This window comes from Pavona decussata, unplaced genomic scaffold (genome assembly GCF_977016875.1).
Source record: "Pavona decussata unplaced genomic scaffold, jaPavDecu1.1 SCAFFOLD_366, whole genome shotgun sequence".
NCBI classification, from domain to species: domain Eukaryota; kingdom Metazoa; phylum Cnidaria; class Anthozoa; order Scleractinia; family Agariciidae; genus Pavona; species Pavona decussata.
The window spans coordinates 3,030,750-3,047,797 of record NW_028145742.1 but is presented as its reverse complement, the minus strand read 5'-3'; the positions used below and the strand labels follow the sequence as shown (position 1 = coordinate 3,047,797).

The 17,048-nt window shown below is 39.9% G+C and overlaps 1 protein-coding gene and 3 non-coding genes across 4 annotated transcripts in view; all 4 read left to right on the top strand.

Moving 5' to 3' along the window:
• Nucleotides 1-26: 26 nt before the first annotated feature.
• Nucleotides 27-17,048, top strand: part of LOC146452841 (chromatin remodeling protein domino-like) — a 29,238-nt gene continuing 12,216 nt past the window's right edge. Inside the window, exons 1-26 of the mRNA XM_085097460.1 lie at nt 27-175; nt 328-2,217; nt 2,346-2,486; nt 2,611-2,806; nt 3,374-3,620; nt 4,376-4,468; nt 4,818-4,972; nt 5,241-5,345; nt 5,414-5,481; nt 5,937-6,029; nt 6,217-6,531; nt 6,831-6,941; nt 7,074-7,325; nt 9,027-9,163; nt 9,708-9,774; nt 10,148-11,116; nt 11,363-11,589; nt 11,877-12,079; nt 12,197-12,251; nt 12,775-12,889; nt 13,274-13,585; nt 13,939-14,139; nt 14,893-15,015; nt 15,340-15,387; nt 15,499-15,582; nt 16,144-16,275. Coding sequence (XP_084953586.1) covers nt 397-2,217; nt 2,346-2,486; nt 2,611-2,806; nt 3,374-3,620; nt 4,376-4,468; nt 4,818-4,972; nt 5,241-5,345; nt 5,414-5,481; nt 5,937-6,029; nt 6,217-6,531; nt 6,831-6,941; nt 7,074-7,325; nt 9,027-9,163; nt 9,708-9,774; nt 10,148-11,116; nt 11,363-11,589; nt 11,877-12,079; nt 12,197-12,251; nt 12,775-12,889; nt 13,274-13,585; nt 13,939-14,139; nt 14,893-15,015; nt 15,340-15,387; nt 15,499-15,582; nt 16,144-16,275 — 6,270 coding nt within the window. The 5' untranslated portion in view covers nt 27-175; nt 328-396. The remainder of the gene's footprint in view (nt 176-327; nt 2,218-2,345; nt 2,487-2,610; nt 2,807-3,373; nt 3,621-4,375; nt 4,469-4,817; nt 4,973-5,240; nt 5,346-5,413; nt 5,482-5,936; nt 6,030-6,216; nt 6,532-6,830; nt 6,942-7,073; nt 7,326-9,026; nt 9,164-9,707; nt 9,775-10,147; nt 11,117-11,362; nt 11,590-11,876; nt 12,080-12,196; nt 12,252-12,774; nt 12,890-13,273; nt 13,586-13,938; nt 14,140-14,892; nt 15,016-15,339; nt 15,388-15,498; nt 15,583-16,143; nt 16,276-17,048) is intronic.
• On the top strand, nt 11,218-11,290 carry LOC146452844 (small nucleolar RNA SNORD18). The gene has a single exon (XR_014859717.1). It is a non-coding gene; the product is annotated as a small nucleolar RNA SNORD18 (small nucleolar RNA).
• On the top strand, nt 11,699-11,771 carry LOC146452843 (small nucleolar RNA SNORD18). Its single transcript, XR_014859718.1, has one exon. It is a non-coding gene; the product is annotated as a small nucleolar RNA SNORD18 (small nucleolar RNA).
• Nucleotides 14,278-14,351, top strand: LOC146452842 (small nucleolar RNA SNORD18). Its single transcript, XR_014859716.1, has one exon. It is a non-coding gene; the product is annotated as a small nucleolar RNA SNORD18 (small nucleolar RNA).

The window sequence follows — 17,048 nt, the reverse complement described above, 5'->3', positions numbered from 1 at the left end:
CGCTCCCATGATGCTCCAGGGTGGACTGGTGGTCAAGCGCATATCAAAGCTGACGTTGAGGAGGAATTTTTGTGGGGCTTTTGAAGATAAATTATACAACTTTTGCAACGAAAAACTTCGAAATACGCTTCAAGAAGTACAAGAAAATATCAACCGTTTACTGGTGGATAAAAGTGTAAGTAAATTGCAAGTGGATGGTTTAATTTAACGCAGAAATTTTGCGGATGGAATAAACGATGTTGTCCGTTGTTGAAAACAAAATGGCGGCAAAATCGCGCATGCTCTGCCTTGTATGAAATTGACAGAAAATGACATTTTCTTTTGCAGGATGCTTTCGACGTCTCCGCCACGGGATAGGGATATTATGTCAAACAAGCACTTAGCGGAGTTGAAGTGATGCGACGAACTAGCGAATCGTCGCAATATCACGATGAAACTCCTCGCAGAAGAGTTCGTAGGACACCTTCTCATGACTCGGAAAGACATCATAGCAATGACATAAAAGTAGCTAGGCCTTTGGACGTCGCAGAAAATGTACCCACTTCGCCATACTCTCAAAGCACGTTTCAATATCTGGGACCTCATGGTGCCAGTACATCTCCAAGCCCAACTCGATCAGTCCAGCCTGTTAGCCCTCACAGAAGTATGAATTACCCCCACCATGGGTTCCAGAGAAGTTTCAGTCAACCTGTGGGATCCTCAGGAGAAATGTCTCCGCGCTCACCTTTTCCTCATTCTGTTGTTTCGCCGTCACATTATCATGCGTCTTCACCTATGTATGTATCACCAGCACCTTCACCTTCTGCTCCACCTTCGACACCTTCATGTGCGACACCTAGTAGTGTAACATATACTCTTTCTCGTGGACCAGGCTCAGTTAGTCCTAGAGGCTCTGGATTAAAAACTCCTGAGTTTTACCCAGGAATGCCTGATTCATCTCAGTTAAGTCCTGCAGATCCAAACTTTCAACATCCGTATTCATCTGAGCCTTTTGCAAACCCTAGGGAACAGCAGTTTGTTTACAGTGGTGGAGGACCTTCCCCAGGAGGTACCATCCATCATCTTGGGTACAACACACCTCGCAGGACACCACCGTTACAGAGTCCAACATTATTTCCCAATCAGCTGTCACCTGGTAGAAATCAGCCTGCTGTATCTCCTTTGAATCCTCATGATGCTATGAATGTCAGCAGAAATCATGGTGTTGCTAACAGAGGAGATAAATCTGCTGGATTGTCATCTGAGTTATCGGAAACAGGGAAATTACGTCAGCTTGTGATTGGATATTACAATGGAGAACTTGAAACTTTGAAGGCTAATTTTCGAGAGAAGCTTCAAGAATTGTATTTCCTCCAAACTGGAGGAAATATGATGGATTTCTTGATCTGGAAAAAAAGGCCAAGTCCACAGTTTCTTGCGTTCCTTAACTCTAATCGTTTAGATGATGCCTCTGGTACAAATCCCACACTTTCAACAATCACTGTCTCATCATCATCAAGGTTACCTCAAAGTTTCATGTGGCCTCAACAACAGACTGATGCAAGCAATGTTCACTATGCCGCCTTACAAAGGCAAGTTTATGAACAAGCTGGTCTTGATCCACGAAAGCCAGTGCCTGGCAATTTCAATACAAACCCTAGTTACAAATCACAAATTTCTGATGGAATTGCGCCAAATGTTTCTCCGTTTACTGGAAATCAACCTGTTCCAAGATCAAGTGTGGTTAACACAGTTCCCTCATTTTCTAGATCAGTTTCTTTACCAAATCCTCCACTGGAACAGCATGTTCCATCTGGCCATGGGAGCAATCATTTTGGAAATGACCCTCCTGCTGTTCCTCCAGTGTCAAGCAACCATACATCTGGTACTAACACTGTTCACCCAGGCATTCAGAGTCAAGCAATTTCAAACGGACCTACTGTTCTTCCTCATGGAGCAAGGCCAACTGGGAACACTAGAGCACAATCATTAACATCAGTGCTTGAACATTCATTTAGCTCTCAAGAGGATATTGCAGTTGAAGCAAAGAAAGAGGCTGAAGTGCTGAAGAGAGTTGCTGAATTACGTAAGGAAGGCATCTGGTCTTTGACTCGGCTTCCTAAAGTCCAAGAATCCCCTAGGTGTAAAGCACATTGGGACTATCTCCTTGAGGAAATGCACTGGCTGGCAACTGACTTTGCACAGGAGAGAAGGTGGAAGAGGGGTATTTGTAAGAAGGTAAGTGTTGATTATTTTTTTGTCTGGACTAAAAGATTCGCAGTTTGGAGGATTTTGCATTAAAAAGCAAGAGATCTACTTTGAAAGGGTTACTAAGAGTGCGTTATTATGATTTATGACTTTTGCAGATATCCAGAGCTGTTCTAAAATACCACCAAGAACAAAGAAGCAAGGAAGTAAAAGCAGAAAAAGAAGAATCAGTTCGTCTAAGGAAAATTGCTGCAAGTATTGCAAAGGAAATCAAGCAGTTCTGGTCTTCTGTTGAAAAGGTTATTATACACAAATGAGTTATTTTAGTTGAGCTTAAGTTAATGTAGAAATGCCATTACCATCAGAAAAATTGAAGGCAGACGGAGGCACTGTCCCTGATATCCCTCATTTTATCTTTGATAGGTTGTACAGTACAAAGTTCAAAGCAGACTGGAAGAGAACAGGAAGAAAGCTCTGGACCTACAGTTGAATTTTATTGTGGATCAAACAGAGAAGTATTCTTCATGGTTAGCAGAGAGCCTTGCCGTGGCACCATCAAGTGGGCCTGCCTCAGCAGTATCCACTGGACCCTCTTCACCTGTCTCTTCTAGAGCTGAAGGTATGTTACATATGTTGCGGTTTTTGTGTAAAATAATTCAAACCAGGTTAATTTTTATTTTCCCTTGTCCAGTATTCATTACCATAATCTGAGACAAAGGAAAATACAAATCAAACTGGTTTGAAAATTTTTTAAACCACAAAAAAAAAAAAAATGAACCACAACACATACTTGAACCTATTGAGCAATTTCTTTCTGTAGATGGGCTTCTAATAAAGAAAATAAAGTAGTGAATTGGAATTATAGTGGAAATCCACAAAATGGGTCTTGTAGCCACTGTTTCTGGATCATAATTTAAAAGTGTTGGTTTTGTAAAGGGAGGAAAATAGGAGAAGGTGATGCCACCTTACCCATGCTAGCCAGAAAATTGTATACTTAAAGCACTTTTACCCATATCTGATTATGTGATAGTCGTGTTTTGCCATTGCTTTAATTATCAATGTCTTATTTTTGTGGACGTTTACTTGTGTCAATGCTGCAGAACAGTTGAGCTACACTGGTTATTTACTTGTAGTTTTATATTATAAAAGAAATTCAGAAGCTGACAAGTTTAATGCCCTTCTTCAGGTGGTGAGAGTGAGTTTGAACCTGGTGAGGAAATTGATGATGAGGAAACAATTGATGTTGAAGAGGCTTTAGAAGAGTCTGTATCTAGACAGAGAGAGCTAGAAATGCTACAGCAGGAAGGTGAAATTCCCCTGGAAGACCTTTTGCAGAACTTGCCACCAGAGATGCTGGAAGACAGGAGTGAGGAAAGTGGTTCTGAGGACAGTGAGGAAGATTCATCAGGTGGAGATGAAAGCGAGGCGTCAAGGTAAGGGATTGTAATATGCAGATAGTTTCTTTAAAATTACAGGATGAGTGATAATGCGTTAAAAATTCAGTAAAACCAAAGTGGTCACATCTCTCCATGCTTCCAGTGAGAATGACACAAAATTCACTAAGCATATTTACCTGAATTAACCACACCTTCTGCAACTTAAACTTTATAAGCCACAAGTTTTATGGTTTTCGCCACCTGCTCTCTACATTACTTAAAAGAGTTGATTTCCCTGCTAGCAGAGGCCTTTTTTCTGTTGTCTTTGCTGAACTGACGGGCGCGAGGAAAAGAGACCTCTGCCCTGGGTCGAAAGGTACTTTGATTCAACCGCCGTCCATAGTTGTGAACGACGCTTACAAAATGCATGCTCCCTTCAGCAATTAAATCAAAGTCCATTTCAACCCAGGGCAGAGGTCTCTTTTCCTCGCACCCGTCAGTTCAGCCAATACAATGGAAAAGAGGCCTTTGCTAGCAGGGAAAGAGTTGATAGGAAATCCATTGAGTCTTGGACATCCAGTTGGATACATTCTTATACTTGGCTTACCTTCTGGTAACAAGGAAATACAGCTGCAGTAGCGTTACTGGTAAAATCTTGAATCCTGGCCTTGAGAATCCAAAAAGTTTGAAGTCCTTTATTTGATGCAACAACACACCAGAAACAACTGCAGTGTTGATGCATTTAAAATCCATCCTGCAGGATGTATTGAAGAGTTATAATTTGTAAGTTAATGGATCTGTATTTTTTACAGCAAAGAAAGTGATAACAGTGACATTGAGGTGGATGTTGAAGGCAATGACGAAGAACAAGAGACCAAGAAAACAAGGAAGTCAACACAGGAAAGGTACATGTAAGTCCCTTTTTAGCCAGAATTTTAAAAGGGCCTGTTCTGGAGGCATGTTAAATAAAAGGTTAGGGTGGTTTATTTTATTATTTTTTTTTATTGATTTATTATTTTTTTTGTTTCAAATTTGGAGAGAGAGGAACAATACTTTCTTTTTGCAACTGGACTTAATTAGTGGCTTTGGTGGAAGATAAAACTGTTTCGTGGTATCAAGCCAGAGGTTAGGTTGACACAGTGACAGGGTTTTAAATTAACTTACCATTAAATTGCCGTAAATTTGCCAGGAAAGGCCAAGAGCACTGTGCCCTTTTATTTTCACAACTAAACCCCAAGGCTGTTACCCTTGTAGGAAATCAAGAGGAGATGGTGAGTCAATGGAAGCTGATGAAGAGTTTGTGGTCATAGGAGGAACAGAAGAAGATGATGAACAAACTCTGGAAGAAGAAGAGAGGTTGGAAGGAGAATCTGATCCCAGAAATGAGATTGACAACCTCCAGAAAGAAGGCAAGCTTGCTTACTCTGTTTCTTTTGGTGGTGGTGTTGTTTGTACTGGCCATTTGCTTGTTCCCTAAGGATTCCTCATTTGACCTTAGGTTTTGCATTGTGTGGCCCAGATTAAAGAGCTGCTATAAAACCCATTAACTCTTGTGCCTCACATGGTAGTGGTTCCTGTCGGTAGCTACATGGCATTACTATGTCTAAGGTTGTAGTTATTCGTTGTCATCTCAGCATAAGTGGATAAGAAAATTAATTGTTGGTTGATGATCTTTAGGTGAAATGCCAATTGAAGAGCTGATGAAGATGTACAGTGCGGCTGAAAATGAGTCAACAGATTTGCAGAGTGATGAAGAGAGCTCACAAGAATCTTCTGAGGAGGGTAGGTTGTGTTAGGTAAGTCTGTATTGTACAAACTTTGTAGTGTCTGATGCTTCTGTTTGTTTGCAGAGATGAGTGATGATGAGGGATTGGAGTATCTTGCACAGGCAGACCAAGAGAAAGCCAGCGAATCACAGGTGTGTTCATTGTGTCCAGGTAAGACTTAAGACCTTTGGCACACCAGTTACATGCTTTAACCACCTGAGCTTGTAATTTGCTGGGGATTCAGCAACTTCTCAGTACTGGGAAAAGAGATGATCTGTTTAGAGGGAATTGTCTTTATCCCAAGACAATAGTTTGTTGACCAGTCTTGGCCAGTTTAACTTCTGATTTAAATAACTGAACAACATTGGAAACATGAAGTCAAACATTTAAAGTACAATTTACCAACCTGGGAGAGGTGTTAGCTGAAAGAAGGTCAAAATGTAGCGTTTGTATGTAGCTGCTACCATGCAAGCGTCTGCCCAAGGCAATCATCAGCCTTCATGAGAGGAGGTGTCTGTTGATGTTACTACAATGCAGACAATTTTACTTAGATGAGAACAGTTCATTTCAAACATTCAAGTTCTGTTGATGATAAAATTAATTTCAGAGTGCAGATTCTGATCCAGACCAAGAATTGACAGATGCAGCGGCCACAGCTCAGAGCTTACAACCTAGAGGGTTCACTCTGGAAACCACTGACGTAAGTATCAAGCCAAGAGGTTCACTTTTAGCTTCTACAGCCAATCAGAGGTTGAGTCATGTAATCTGTGTTTCTAGTCTGTGCAGTGTAAACAATCAAAATATAGGTGCATTTGTAAAAAACTGTACAGAACCACCCTCAAATTTTTAAGGGAACTCCTTATGTTATTGTGTTCCTCTCTGTCCAGATCAAGACCAAAGTTCCCTTCCTTCTTCGTGGCATTCTGCGTGAATATCAGCTGATTGGCCTAGACTGGTTGGTAACAATGCATGAGAAACACCTGAATGGCATACTGGCAGATGAGATGGGATTAGGCAAGACTATCCAGACGATAGCACTGCTTGCTCACCTTGCTTGTGAGAAATGTGTGTGGGGCCCACACCTTGTTGTAGTTCCAACATCTGTCATGTTGAATTGGGAGTTGGAGTTCAAGAAATGGTGTCCAGGGTTCAAAATCTTAACATACTATGGTAGCCAAAAGGAAAGAAAGGCAAAGAGACAGGTAATTAAGTGGGAGATTCCTGTGAAAAAAAAAACCCTCAGAAAACTGACAACTTTTTGCTTCCTTTAAAACATTTTCTGATCAGGGAGCTGGGAAATATTGACAACCTTTTAAGTCCTTGCAATATATTTAATACATATGTTTTATTTTTTCTTTCGTCAAGCATTTTTAACATGAGCCCCTGGCTCAGGAGACGGGATGACCACTCCCCACATATACTTATACTTACTTAAGTCCCTGAACTCACTGTGGCTTTGTATTTATTTCAACTTCATTTTCTACATTATTATTATCAACAGGGCTGGACCAAACCAAATGCTTTTCATGTCTGCATCACCTCTTACAAGCTTGTTATTCAAGACCATCAGGCTTTTAGAAGAAAGAAGTGGAAGTACTTTATTCTTGACGAGGTAAGTAAAATTAACCACAAATCTGCTTTAACTCGTTTTCACTTTCGATTGTGTGATGTAACTATAAGTTGTTCTTTTGCCTCATTGTGAGCAGCTGTATAATAAACATTAAAATCCATTTTGATCTTATAGGCTCAAAACATCAAGAACTTCAAGTCTCAAAGATGGCAATACCTGCTGAACTTCAACAGTCATTGCAGACTACTTCTTACAGGAACTCCCTTACAGAACAGCTTGATGGAATTGTGGTCATTGATGCACTTCCTAATGCCGCATGTCTTCCAGTCACACAAGGACTTCAAAGAGTGGTTTTCAAATCCATTGTCAGGCATGATTGAAGGCAGTAGAGAATACAATGAGGGACTCATCAAGAGACTTCATAAGGTGAATATCAGAGTAATGGCAGCTACTGAAACTACTCAAGGCACTGTTACACTAGGCAATTTGTCTTTCAACTCGTCTCGCAAATTTGTTGCGCGGGACAGGGATAACTAGAGCAATTGAAAAAACAGTCATTGAGGGTAGTGCTTAGTGATAAGGAAAGTAGATACAATGAGTTATTGTGCAGGCTGCAAATGGTCAGTAGCTGTCTGCACAACAACTTATGGTTTGCATTTGTTCTGCTACTTTGACCCACATGAGTGGAACAGGCTACCAGATGGCACCAGGAGATCGGAGATGCTGGCTGAGTTCAGGTACACGGTCAGGCAGTATTTTCGCTGAGAGTGTGGATGCTGCTTGATCCCTGCGTTTTTTGGGTGTGGTGGGTCTCAGATCTTTCGGGTGCCATCAGGTGTAATAATCTTGACTCTTAGATTTTAAAATTCTTTTGGAACGATTTTTATTTTATTCATTGTTTTTTTGTAATTTGTCATGTTTATTATCTAATTATAAGCGCCTTGTGAGCTATATCAAATCCGAATTGAAATGAAGTTATATGTATGTATGTATGTATGCATGCATGCATGCATGAATGAATGAATGAATGTATGTATGTATGTATGTATGTTGCATCATTGCAACACAAATTGCCTGAAACATTGTCTAGTGTAACATGCCCTGAAATTAACATGTGTTTGTTGCAGTCAAAATTGCACTAAGTAGAACCAACTTCTTCTTCTCACAGCAACTGCAGCAACAACAAAAGTTGCAAGATATGTTCATTTCAGTGCATGTTACACCAGGCAACGATTCATGTAACTTGTGCGATAACAAAATTGTGAGACTAGTTGCAAGAAAAATTGCCTAGTGAAACAGAGCCTTTACAGGGATGTGTTCTGGTGCCTGAGAGTTAGATTTTGGGTTGATACAAATGTATAATATACTTCAGTGGCCACTCAATCCAATATTGCATAGTTGTTTGTTACTATGTGGTAATTTCATGTGGCCAAGAGTAAAAAAACTCTTTTAAAACCCACTGATATGTGCTAATATTCCAGATACTCGGTGGATCCTGTCAAGAGATACACATTTCACTGTGGTTGAGTCCAACATTGTGGGGCATAAAATTGCAATATAAGCCTGTGGTCTATATTCATTCAAAGGGCTTGGGGGCTTGTTTTCAGGGTAGTGTGGTGGGGTGGGGTGGGGGCTGCATTTCATTATATAGGCTTGACAACAGGCAACAGAAACAGCTTGAAAAAAAAAATTAAATAAATAAATCACTTTATTCAAGTGTAAATGTCTTTAGCACAGAGCACTAATTGGGGACACTTTCCAAATAAAGTTGGAATTTAGAGGTGTTGATTTTGCAAGGAGAGGGGAAAACTGGAGTACCCGGAGAAAAACCTCTCGGAGCAAAGACAAGAACCAACAACAAACTTAACCCACATGACACTGAGTCTGGGAATCAAACCCGGGCCACATTGGTGGGAGGTGAGTGCTTCCACCACTGTACCATCCCTGCTGCCTTCAAATGTGTGTTTCTAAGATTTCAAGGGCTAATTTTTGATTTGGCTTATTTTTAGGAGGGGGGAGGGGTGGAGGCGTGGAGGCTTGAAAAATAATAATCTGTGTAGGGTGTGATTCTGTACATATCTACCAATTTCTGGAAGTTAGTGTTAATAATTATTGTTATCTTTATAGGTTCTCAGACCATTTCTCTTGAGGAGGCTGAAACTAGAGGTTGAAACTCAAATGCCCAAGAAGTATGAACACTTGGTCCGGTGCCGCCTGTCAAAAAGGCAGCGTTATCTATATGATGACTTTATGTCCAAAGCTAAGTAAGTAATGTACTCTTCACTTTTAAGTAATCTGTATCGCCGAGCTCCTTTCCTGTTTTGGGGTCCTACATTTTGCCTTGGCAAGACTTGTGCACCCATAATAAATTATTGTCACTGATGGATGTGTCTTGAAATGGCAAGTGGGAGAGAAGAGCCTAGGAGGACATGTCTAAGTTTTGCATTAAATTGTGCAATTGTCATGTCCTATGCACCTTCGAAATGCCTGTCAACTTTAGCCTTCAAATTTATATTAGTTACAATAATTGTTTGGTTTGTGAAGACCAAGGCCAACTGCCTTTTGTCCAAGGTTGCTCTTGTAACCATATGGTTTTGCAGTCAATGGCCAAGATGGAGAGCTACTATAAAACCCATTAACACCATTCCATGACGTGTTGTTGGTTCCTGTCGGTAGCTACATGTGCACACTTTTGCAGTATGTAATAACTTGTAATTAGTGAAAAGCTAAACGTTTCCTTTATAATCTGGAAGAGTTTTCTGGAACTTTTGAATCAGTGTTAAGTATAACTGGGCTGTTTTGTTTCAGGACAAAGGAAACCTTGGAGTCAGGTCACTTTCTCAGTGTGATCAATATTCTCATGCAGCTTCGAAAGGTATCCTGGATTCTCACATGTTTCATTTTTTAGTAAGAAAGTAATAGAGAATCAAAACCTGGCAGTATGTAGTGTACTGTCCTTGCTTGTCAGGACTTAAACCTATTCTCTTTGAGTCAGGTAATTAGGTTAGTTAAGTAAAAGTTACTGAGCTGCATTTAAAGAAATCCTGTTTGGAGGATGTCACAAGGGAAAGGCACACTGATATTCCTCTTCCTGAGAAAAGGAGGAAATGAAATATAAAGAAACATGTCAACATAGTTTGGAGAAGTCTCTTTGCAAGTGCATCCTCACTAAACCTTGTTTTCCTTAGTTCTTTTTAGCATATGCGCATTGATTTTCCTAACGTGTGAACATTTTTGCTTGTTCTCAGGTATGCAATCATCCAGACCTTTTTGAGGCAAGACCAACAGTATCTTCATTCCACATGGAAGGCATAGTGTTTTACACTGCTTCATTAGTGCTCAAAGCTATGGAGTACAATCCACTTAAACAAGTCAATTTGGGCTACTTGAACTTGTGTATATCAGACATTGAAAGAACAGTTACAAGCTATGCAGCTTATCGCACTCAGTCCCTTCAAACACCCTCGCAAATGATTGTTGAAATTGACACTTACCCTGAACCAACCAGGCGTTTGGTTCCACCAGTGAAACTGAGAAGAATTTCATTGTCTGGTTATCCCGTGACACCATTAGCAAGTGTAAAGACAAACATTTCTAACAGTGTTCATCCATCTGGGCAGCACATGCCGTCAGTTCCCCCTCCTCCCTATCCTGCGCACACACATCACAGGATGCATGCTGCCTATGCACCTGGCAATTTACCCTATAGTATGCCGTCTGGTTGGTCTCAGGAATCACCTGGTTTCCCACGCCCTGGCTACATAGGATCAGTAGCTGGAAGGCTGCAGCCTACAACACCAGAAGGGCAGCATAGCTACTCAACACGACACAGCAGTGGAGGTGCTGGTAGCTTCCCAGCATCTAGATTACTCATGGGGGGATATGGAAGGGCACCACCTCCACCCTATCCAGGTCATGGGGCAGCATATGATGCTCAGCGTCAGCCTATGCCACCTCATCCGCCTTGGCCAACTCCTGTTGTGGGTAGTGCAACAGCAGAATCACGTCAGTTTGTGGCTGGTAATGCAAGCCTTCCAGCATCACAGGCTCGAGTACCTATGGGACAAGCTGTACCAGATGGTATAGCAAATAGAGTTTCTCGTCCGGAAACAAAGCCAGTGTCTGTGTCACCAACCAAGAGGATTGCTCTGGAAAACAAACCTTCAGTTCCTGCCCCTGCTGTCTCACATGTCAACAAAGATTCACCATTCTATTTGGTATGTGGTAAATGTGTTAAAATAATGAGCTCAGTAATGATTCTTACAGAGGTAAATGAGCAGAATTGCAAGGCAACTTTCAATGCCAGCTTGTTTCTGGTCAGCAAGTGATGAGTCTAACTTCTGGTCCGTGTTTTTGAACATGCTTGTGATAACACCTGAAGTTCTGAGCTGACACTAGGTTGTATCTCTTGCATGTTGTGGTTTTCATCTACCTCGTGGTGATTTGCATATGATTTTTTTTAGGAGAGTCTTGTAGAAAAGAGATCAAAAGAAAGAAAGCAGAAGCTGGTGCGCATCATGGAGGTGAACAGTCGTCATGCTCAAGCTCAGCCAGTTTATGGACTGGATCTGGTGAAAGCAGTGTCTGTTGTCAATGATATGTGGCATACTGTCAAGTCTTCAGAATATTTGACAAGTGTGTTGAAAACTCCAGAGGAAAGGGTGATTGAGCTCAAGGAAATTTTTGCCAGGTAGATTGAACTAAACTCTTCAATAAACAGATCTCAAAGGTTATAAAGGATGGCATCTCCCTTGGGAGTGAGAATGATATTTGTAGTCCTTTTGGTAGTGTTATGTGATGGCATATGATGAGTTCTCAACTTCAGTGGTCCGTGTTTTTGAGTGACCTTGATATTGTAGAAGTTCTGAGCTGTTTATCACAAATGCATGTGTTACTATTTATCCTCCCTGCAATGGTTAATACAAGTAATCACCCTTGGAAGTAATGGTTTAAAATTTTCTGTTATTGTTTTTAAAGGTTCGTGTTTGCAGTCCCCACCGTAGAAGCTCCCGCCATTAAACTACATACATCCCATGCTCCTCCATCGTACTTAGCAAATATGCAACACCTTGAAGAGACGCTTCATCATGAGCTGATGCCCAAGACAACTTTTATGCATCCAATTGCCAGAGGAATGAAGGTGCAGTTCCCTGAAGTCAGACTCATTCAGTATGATTGTGGTAAGCTCTTGGTTTTATTAAACTCTGTAGCTTTCAATTCTATGTTGCAGTTTTTGAGTCTTAGTAAGGTTTTGTAAAGAACCTAAGGCAATGTTTTTGGCTTTCCTTTTAATGCAGGTAAGCTACAAACTCTTGATCTCCTCCTACGAAGACTAAAAGCTGAGAAACACAGGTAAGCAAGTCAAGTGGCAATTCTTTTTGTATATAATAAGGATGTACTAACCTGCAGGGCCCAGTTGCTCGAAGCATGGTTAGCGTTAACCCGGGTTAAATACCATGACAACCTATAGGTGTTAATACCTCTTAACCAATGATTAGCGCTAACCATGCTTTGAGCAACTCAGCCCAGGCCGACATTTCCTGGTGTATGTTACTACTGTCATTCATAGGCAGATCAAGAAATCTCTTCTGAAAAAAAAAAGAAAGCTGCACAAGTGGAAATAGTGGAAGTTGAGGGGTTCTAATGTTGGAACTTTGTTGCTAATTGTGTTTCAGCTGCCTGTCTTGTTACACTTGATTTAATATACATTGTAATGTGATACTTGTAAAACTTAAATCATGTCTGATAGTTTTCTCAAAATGTGTGTTTCTTACATGAAGTCCACAGCTTTTGTCTCTCAAGCAGCTAATGCCTCCAGTTACTGGGAATATGGCAAAATTCGTAATTTGGATGTCCACCTTACATTTGTTTTTAGGGCATTGATCTTCACTCAAATGACTAAGATGCTTGATGTGTTGGAAAGCTTTCTGAATTACCATGGCTACATTTATCTGAGGTTGGATGGAACCACAAGGGTAGAGCAGAGACAGGTAACTTGTTGTCTGATAAAGTAACAAACTGTGTCAATGCTTCCATGAGAATACAAGTATATTCAAAAGCATAAAAATGGTTGCTTATTGGATGTTATGTGGAAGAAGAGAAACGTCTGATTAGCAGGCAGGTGTGAGACCAGTGAACAACTCTGCTTACTGTCAGGCTACATATTCATCTACATGTAGTTGAGCACCCTGATAAATTAATGCAATAATTTATGTAAATTTCAGGACTAATGAACATTTTACATCCTTAGCTTTGCTTTGGCACTAACAAGTAAAGTGATATGTAGGTGCTGCTAAACTTGTTTTCCCAGAGTAGAAATAAAGGAGCATACTTTTTATTGTCTGTGCATAATCCATTGTTGTTCTTTATTTTAGGTGTTGATGGAGCGATTCAATGCAGATTCTCGTATCTTTTGCTTCATCCTCTCAACCCGTAGTGGTGGCCTTGGAGTGAACCTGACGGGAGCTGACACAGTCATATTCTACGACAGTGACTGGAATCCCACCATGGATGCTCAGGCACAGGACAGATGTCACCGCATTGGTCAGACAAGAGATGTTCACATTTACAGACTGATTAGTGATCGTACTGTGGAGGAAAACATCTTGAAAAAGGCCAACCAGAAAAGAATGTTGGGTAACATTGCTATTGAGGGAGGTAACTTCACCACAGCTTATTTCAAAGAGGTAAGTTGATCCAGTTCCAAACACGCAAACCTGTTTCCTGGGAATGACAGAACACTGTTGTTACTTCCTGTTTTGTGCCGGTATTCCTAGATCAGGATTTTAGTAATTTTCCTTATCATGTTACCCATTCACCTCACTTAAAAGTTAATGTTGTCTATAAGAATTTCTGGGCAGATGGTTTACTCATGTTCATGCAGTGTGACTTCCAGACATGTTGCATTGCCTTGGAGTGATGCACCAGAGAGCAAAATGTTACTTTACTATAACATCAAGCTTGAAAATGTACTGAGAACCTTTGTCAACAAATTGCACTTAAAATCAATTGATTATTTTCTTGATAAATTTTGTAACAGGGAACTCTTAGGGATCTCTTCAAAATTGAGCCAGAAGTTACTGACACTCAACCAAGTGTGGCCAAGCCTACACCTGCTGAAGAAACAGAGAATGAAGAGGAATCACCAGATCAACCAGAAATGCCAAGCACTGCAGATAGCGCAGAACCCAGTACTAACAAAACTGCAGGAGGAAAGGTGTCTCAAACCTTACTTGAGCAGGTTTGAAACATGATCTGTTTCATTTTTGTGCAGATACTGAATGTGGTTTCTGACTTTGTTTTTAACATAGTCAATTTTTCAGTCGTTTGGAGAGATGAAACCATTTCATTTCCATTTCCTTTGAACAGTGTATAATGTCAGCATGTGATGAGTTCTCAACTTCAATGGTCCGTGTTTTTGAATGACTGTGATAATTGAGAAGTTCTGAGCTGTTCACTTGGGTGAAACCATAAGAATTAGAAGTACCCCAAAAACTAAAAAAATTGCACTTAAAGAGACTGGGGGTTGTTACCTTGGAAGTACCTTGGCTGGTACCTTGGGTACCAGGCAAGTGAAACATTTACAACATATTTTGAATTGCCTTGTGTAAACATATCTCATTAGATGTTTTGGTGCGCAGTGTTGCTGTATATTTTTACAAGTTGTGCCGTATTTTGACAAGCTTGCAAGGTGAGTCAAAATATAAACAAAGAGTAAAAATATACAGTTGTACTACACACCAAAACATCTACTAAGAGATTTACTATCCAATTTAAGCTTTTGTGGTTAGTAACAAAGAAAACTATGAGGAAACCTGAAGCAACACAAGTGTGCAATAGAAAACCGCGTTTTTACAGTACAAACAACTTACTGTACAAACATCTTGTCATACTCATTGCCATTTTGTCCATTATTTGAACAATACAAAGTGCGGTCAAATAATATTCAGTGAAATTAAAATATGTTTCAACAATATTGTTATTATTATTCCAGGCATTGTTCAAAGCTGAAGATGAACAGGATGCCTGTGCTGCCACACGGGCTAAAGCAGAACAAGCTGCTGAGTTGGCAGAATTTGATGAAGGAATCCCTCTTAGTGAGGATGGATCTGGAAAAGTTAGTATGCAAGTATTCTAAGTGACATTGAAGAATTGAGTTGAACTGTCCTGGAAAAAGTTTGTGCTGAGTTAACACTGCTCAAAAGGAAAATTAGCAACACTACTACTGGCCATGTGATCCAGACAAAAGACACTGCTTGGTGATTAGGAAAGACCACCTTGTTTGGCCAAAGGCTTGTTTGTTCTGCTGTCTACCATTGTGAACCTTAGCTTGTAGCCTGATAGTGTATTTTTAGTATATTTATTCCTTGTTATCCATTGTGTTCCATTCTAATAAAGCGAAGTACTATGAGCTGATTCCATTTCTTCTTTGTTGTAATAGGAAGAGAAATCAAAAGTAGAGGAAGAACTATCTGCTTTAGAAAGCCAGGTAACATTTTGCTGCCTCATCAGTGGTGACATCTATAATTAATTATAATACTACTACATAGCGTTATTGATCTACAACACTATGAATTTTCCATTTGATTTTGTCTTTAAGATGTCTGCTGTTGAAAGATATGCTATTCGTTTCCTTGAGTCATCTGGTGCTTACATCACGTTAGAGCAAATAAAGGCAGCCAAGGTGGGTAAAGCTAAAATTGTAACTTTGTTGATATAGCTGAGTTTCCAATGCCTGGCAAGGTTTTGGATCTTTGTTTGGGTCATGACCTCAGCAATATAAAAAAGCTGCCTTCATACAAGCTTCAGAAACGTTTTTCTGAAGTCCCCAAGAAGGAGACAAATACCTTAAGTTGTACTGTTGCTAATTCTCATTTTGCAAGGTGAAGAAACAGCGGTATTAATGTATTTTGATATTTTTTCTCAGTTAGGAGAGTTTAAGGTAAAAGGTGACATCAATTTGATCTCTCTGGGGATAAGGAACTACCTATTTCCCACTTATCTCTTACATGACACCTTAGTGTTGCATCTCAATATCCTGATGCTTTAACCCTTTAACCCCTAATATCAAAGAACAAATTCCCCTATCTTGTTCCCATACTTTTCTTATAAAAGTACTGGGGAGAAGTTATTAAAATATCAAGAAAATCCACCTTGGGTGACCATAACCTTAATTCTCATACAAGGAGAAATTTGATACTGATCACTGTGAAGGCTTAAAGGGTTAATCATTTGCTTTTTATAGGATGAAGTTGAGATGGCCAAGAAGGACTGGGAGCTAGGCCATCTTCAGGCTTTGAAGAAAGAAGAAGAGAAACGCGTCGCTGAAGAAGAGGATGAGATATTGTACACCTACTCTCGCGAGGAAGCCTTGCAGGTTAAAAAGAATAAATCAAAACGTAGATCTAGACCAAACAGCCAGTATTCAAATAGAAAATCGTCAAAAGAATCCAAAAAGAAGATTGATTCCCAGGTACCATGTAGAGAGGCTCCAGTGGCTGTCAGGAACAGTCGTACCACTAGTCGTGCTTCATCCAGAGCTAGTAGCAGAAGTAGCAGCTGTAGTAGCTCTAAACGAATTACAAGAAGAACTAAGTTTCCTGATGAAATTTAGCTTTTTCTGTTCATAAGGTGAAAAAAATTATTTTGTTTGGAAAAACAAGCAATTTCTTGCATTAAGTTCTTGGTTGAGACAAACTGAACAGTCAGGTAAATTAGGTTTCATGTTCATTGTGTTAGTGTCAAAACTTTATTTGATTAATTTAAAAAATCCCTCAGATTTCTTGGTTTGCTTGGGAAGAAAAATGTGAAGTGTTTTGAAGTGTTTAGTCTGTCAAATTAAAATTGCACAGAAGATTTTGTATGAAAAAATATGACAGAGCACAATCTAGCCAGTTATTTATGGAAAGCAATGGATGAAATTATTGTTGCTGTGAAATGACTGTAAAAAGGAAACTGGCTTAAATGAGCTAGGATATGTAATTTGGACACTTTTGTTTAAAAAAGTGCTAAGGAAACTTCAAAATAAATGATATTTGAAAAGTAACATTGCCTGTGTTTGTCATTGTTGTATCTTCTCTTGATTGGTGACTGGCTTAGTAGTTTGTTTCTGAACTGACTAGCCGCATTTGGCCTGTAAGTTCAAGTTTG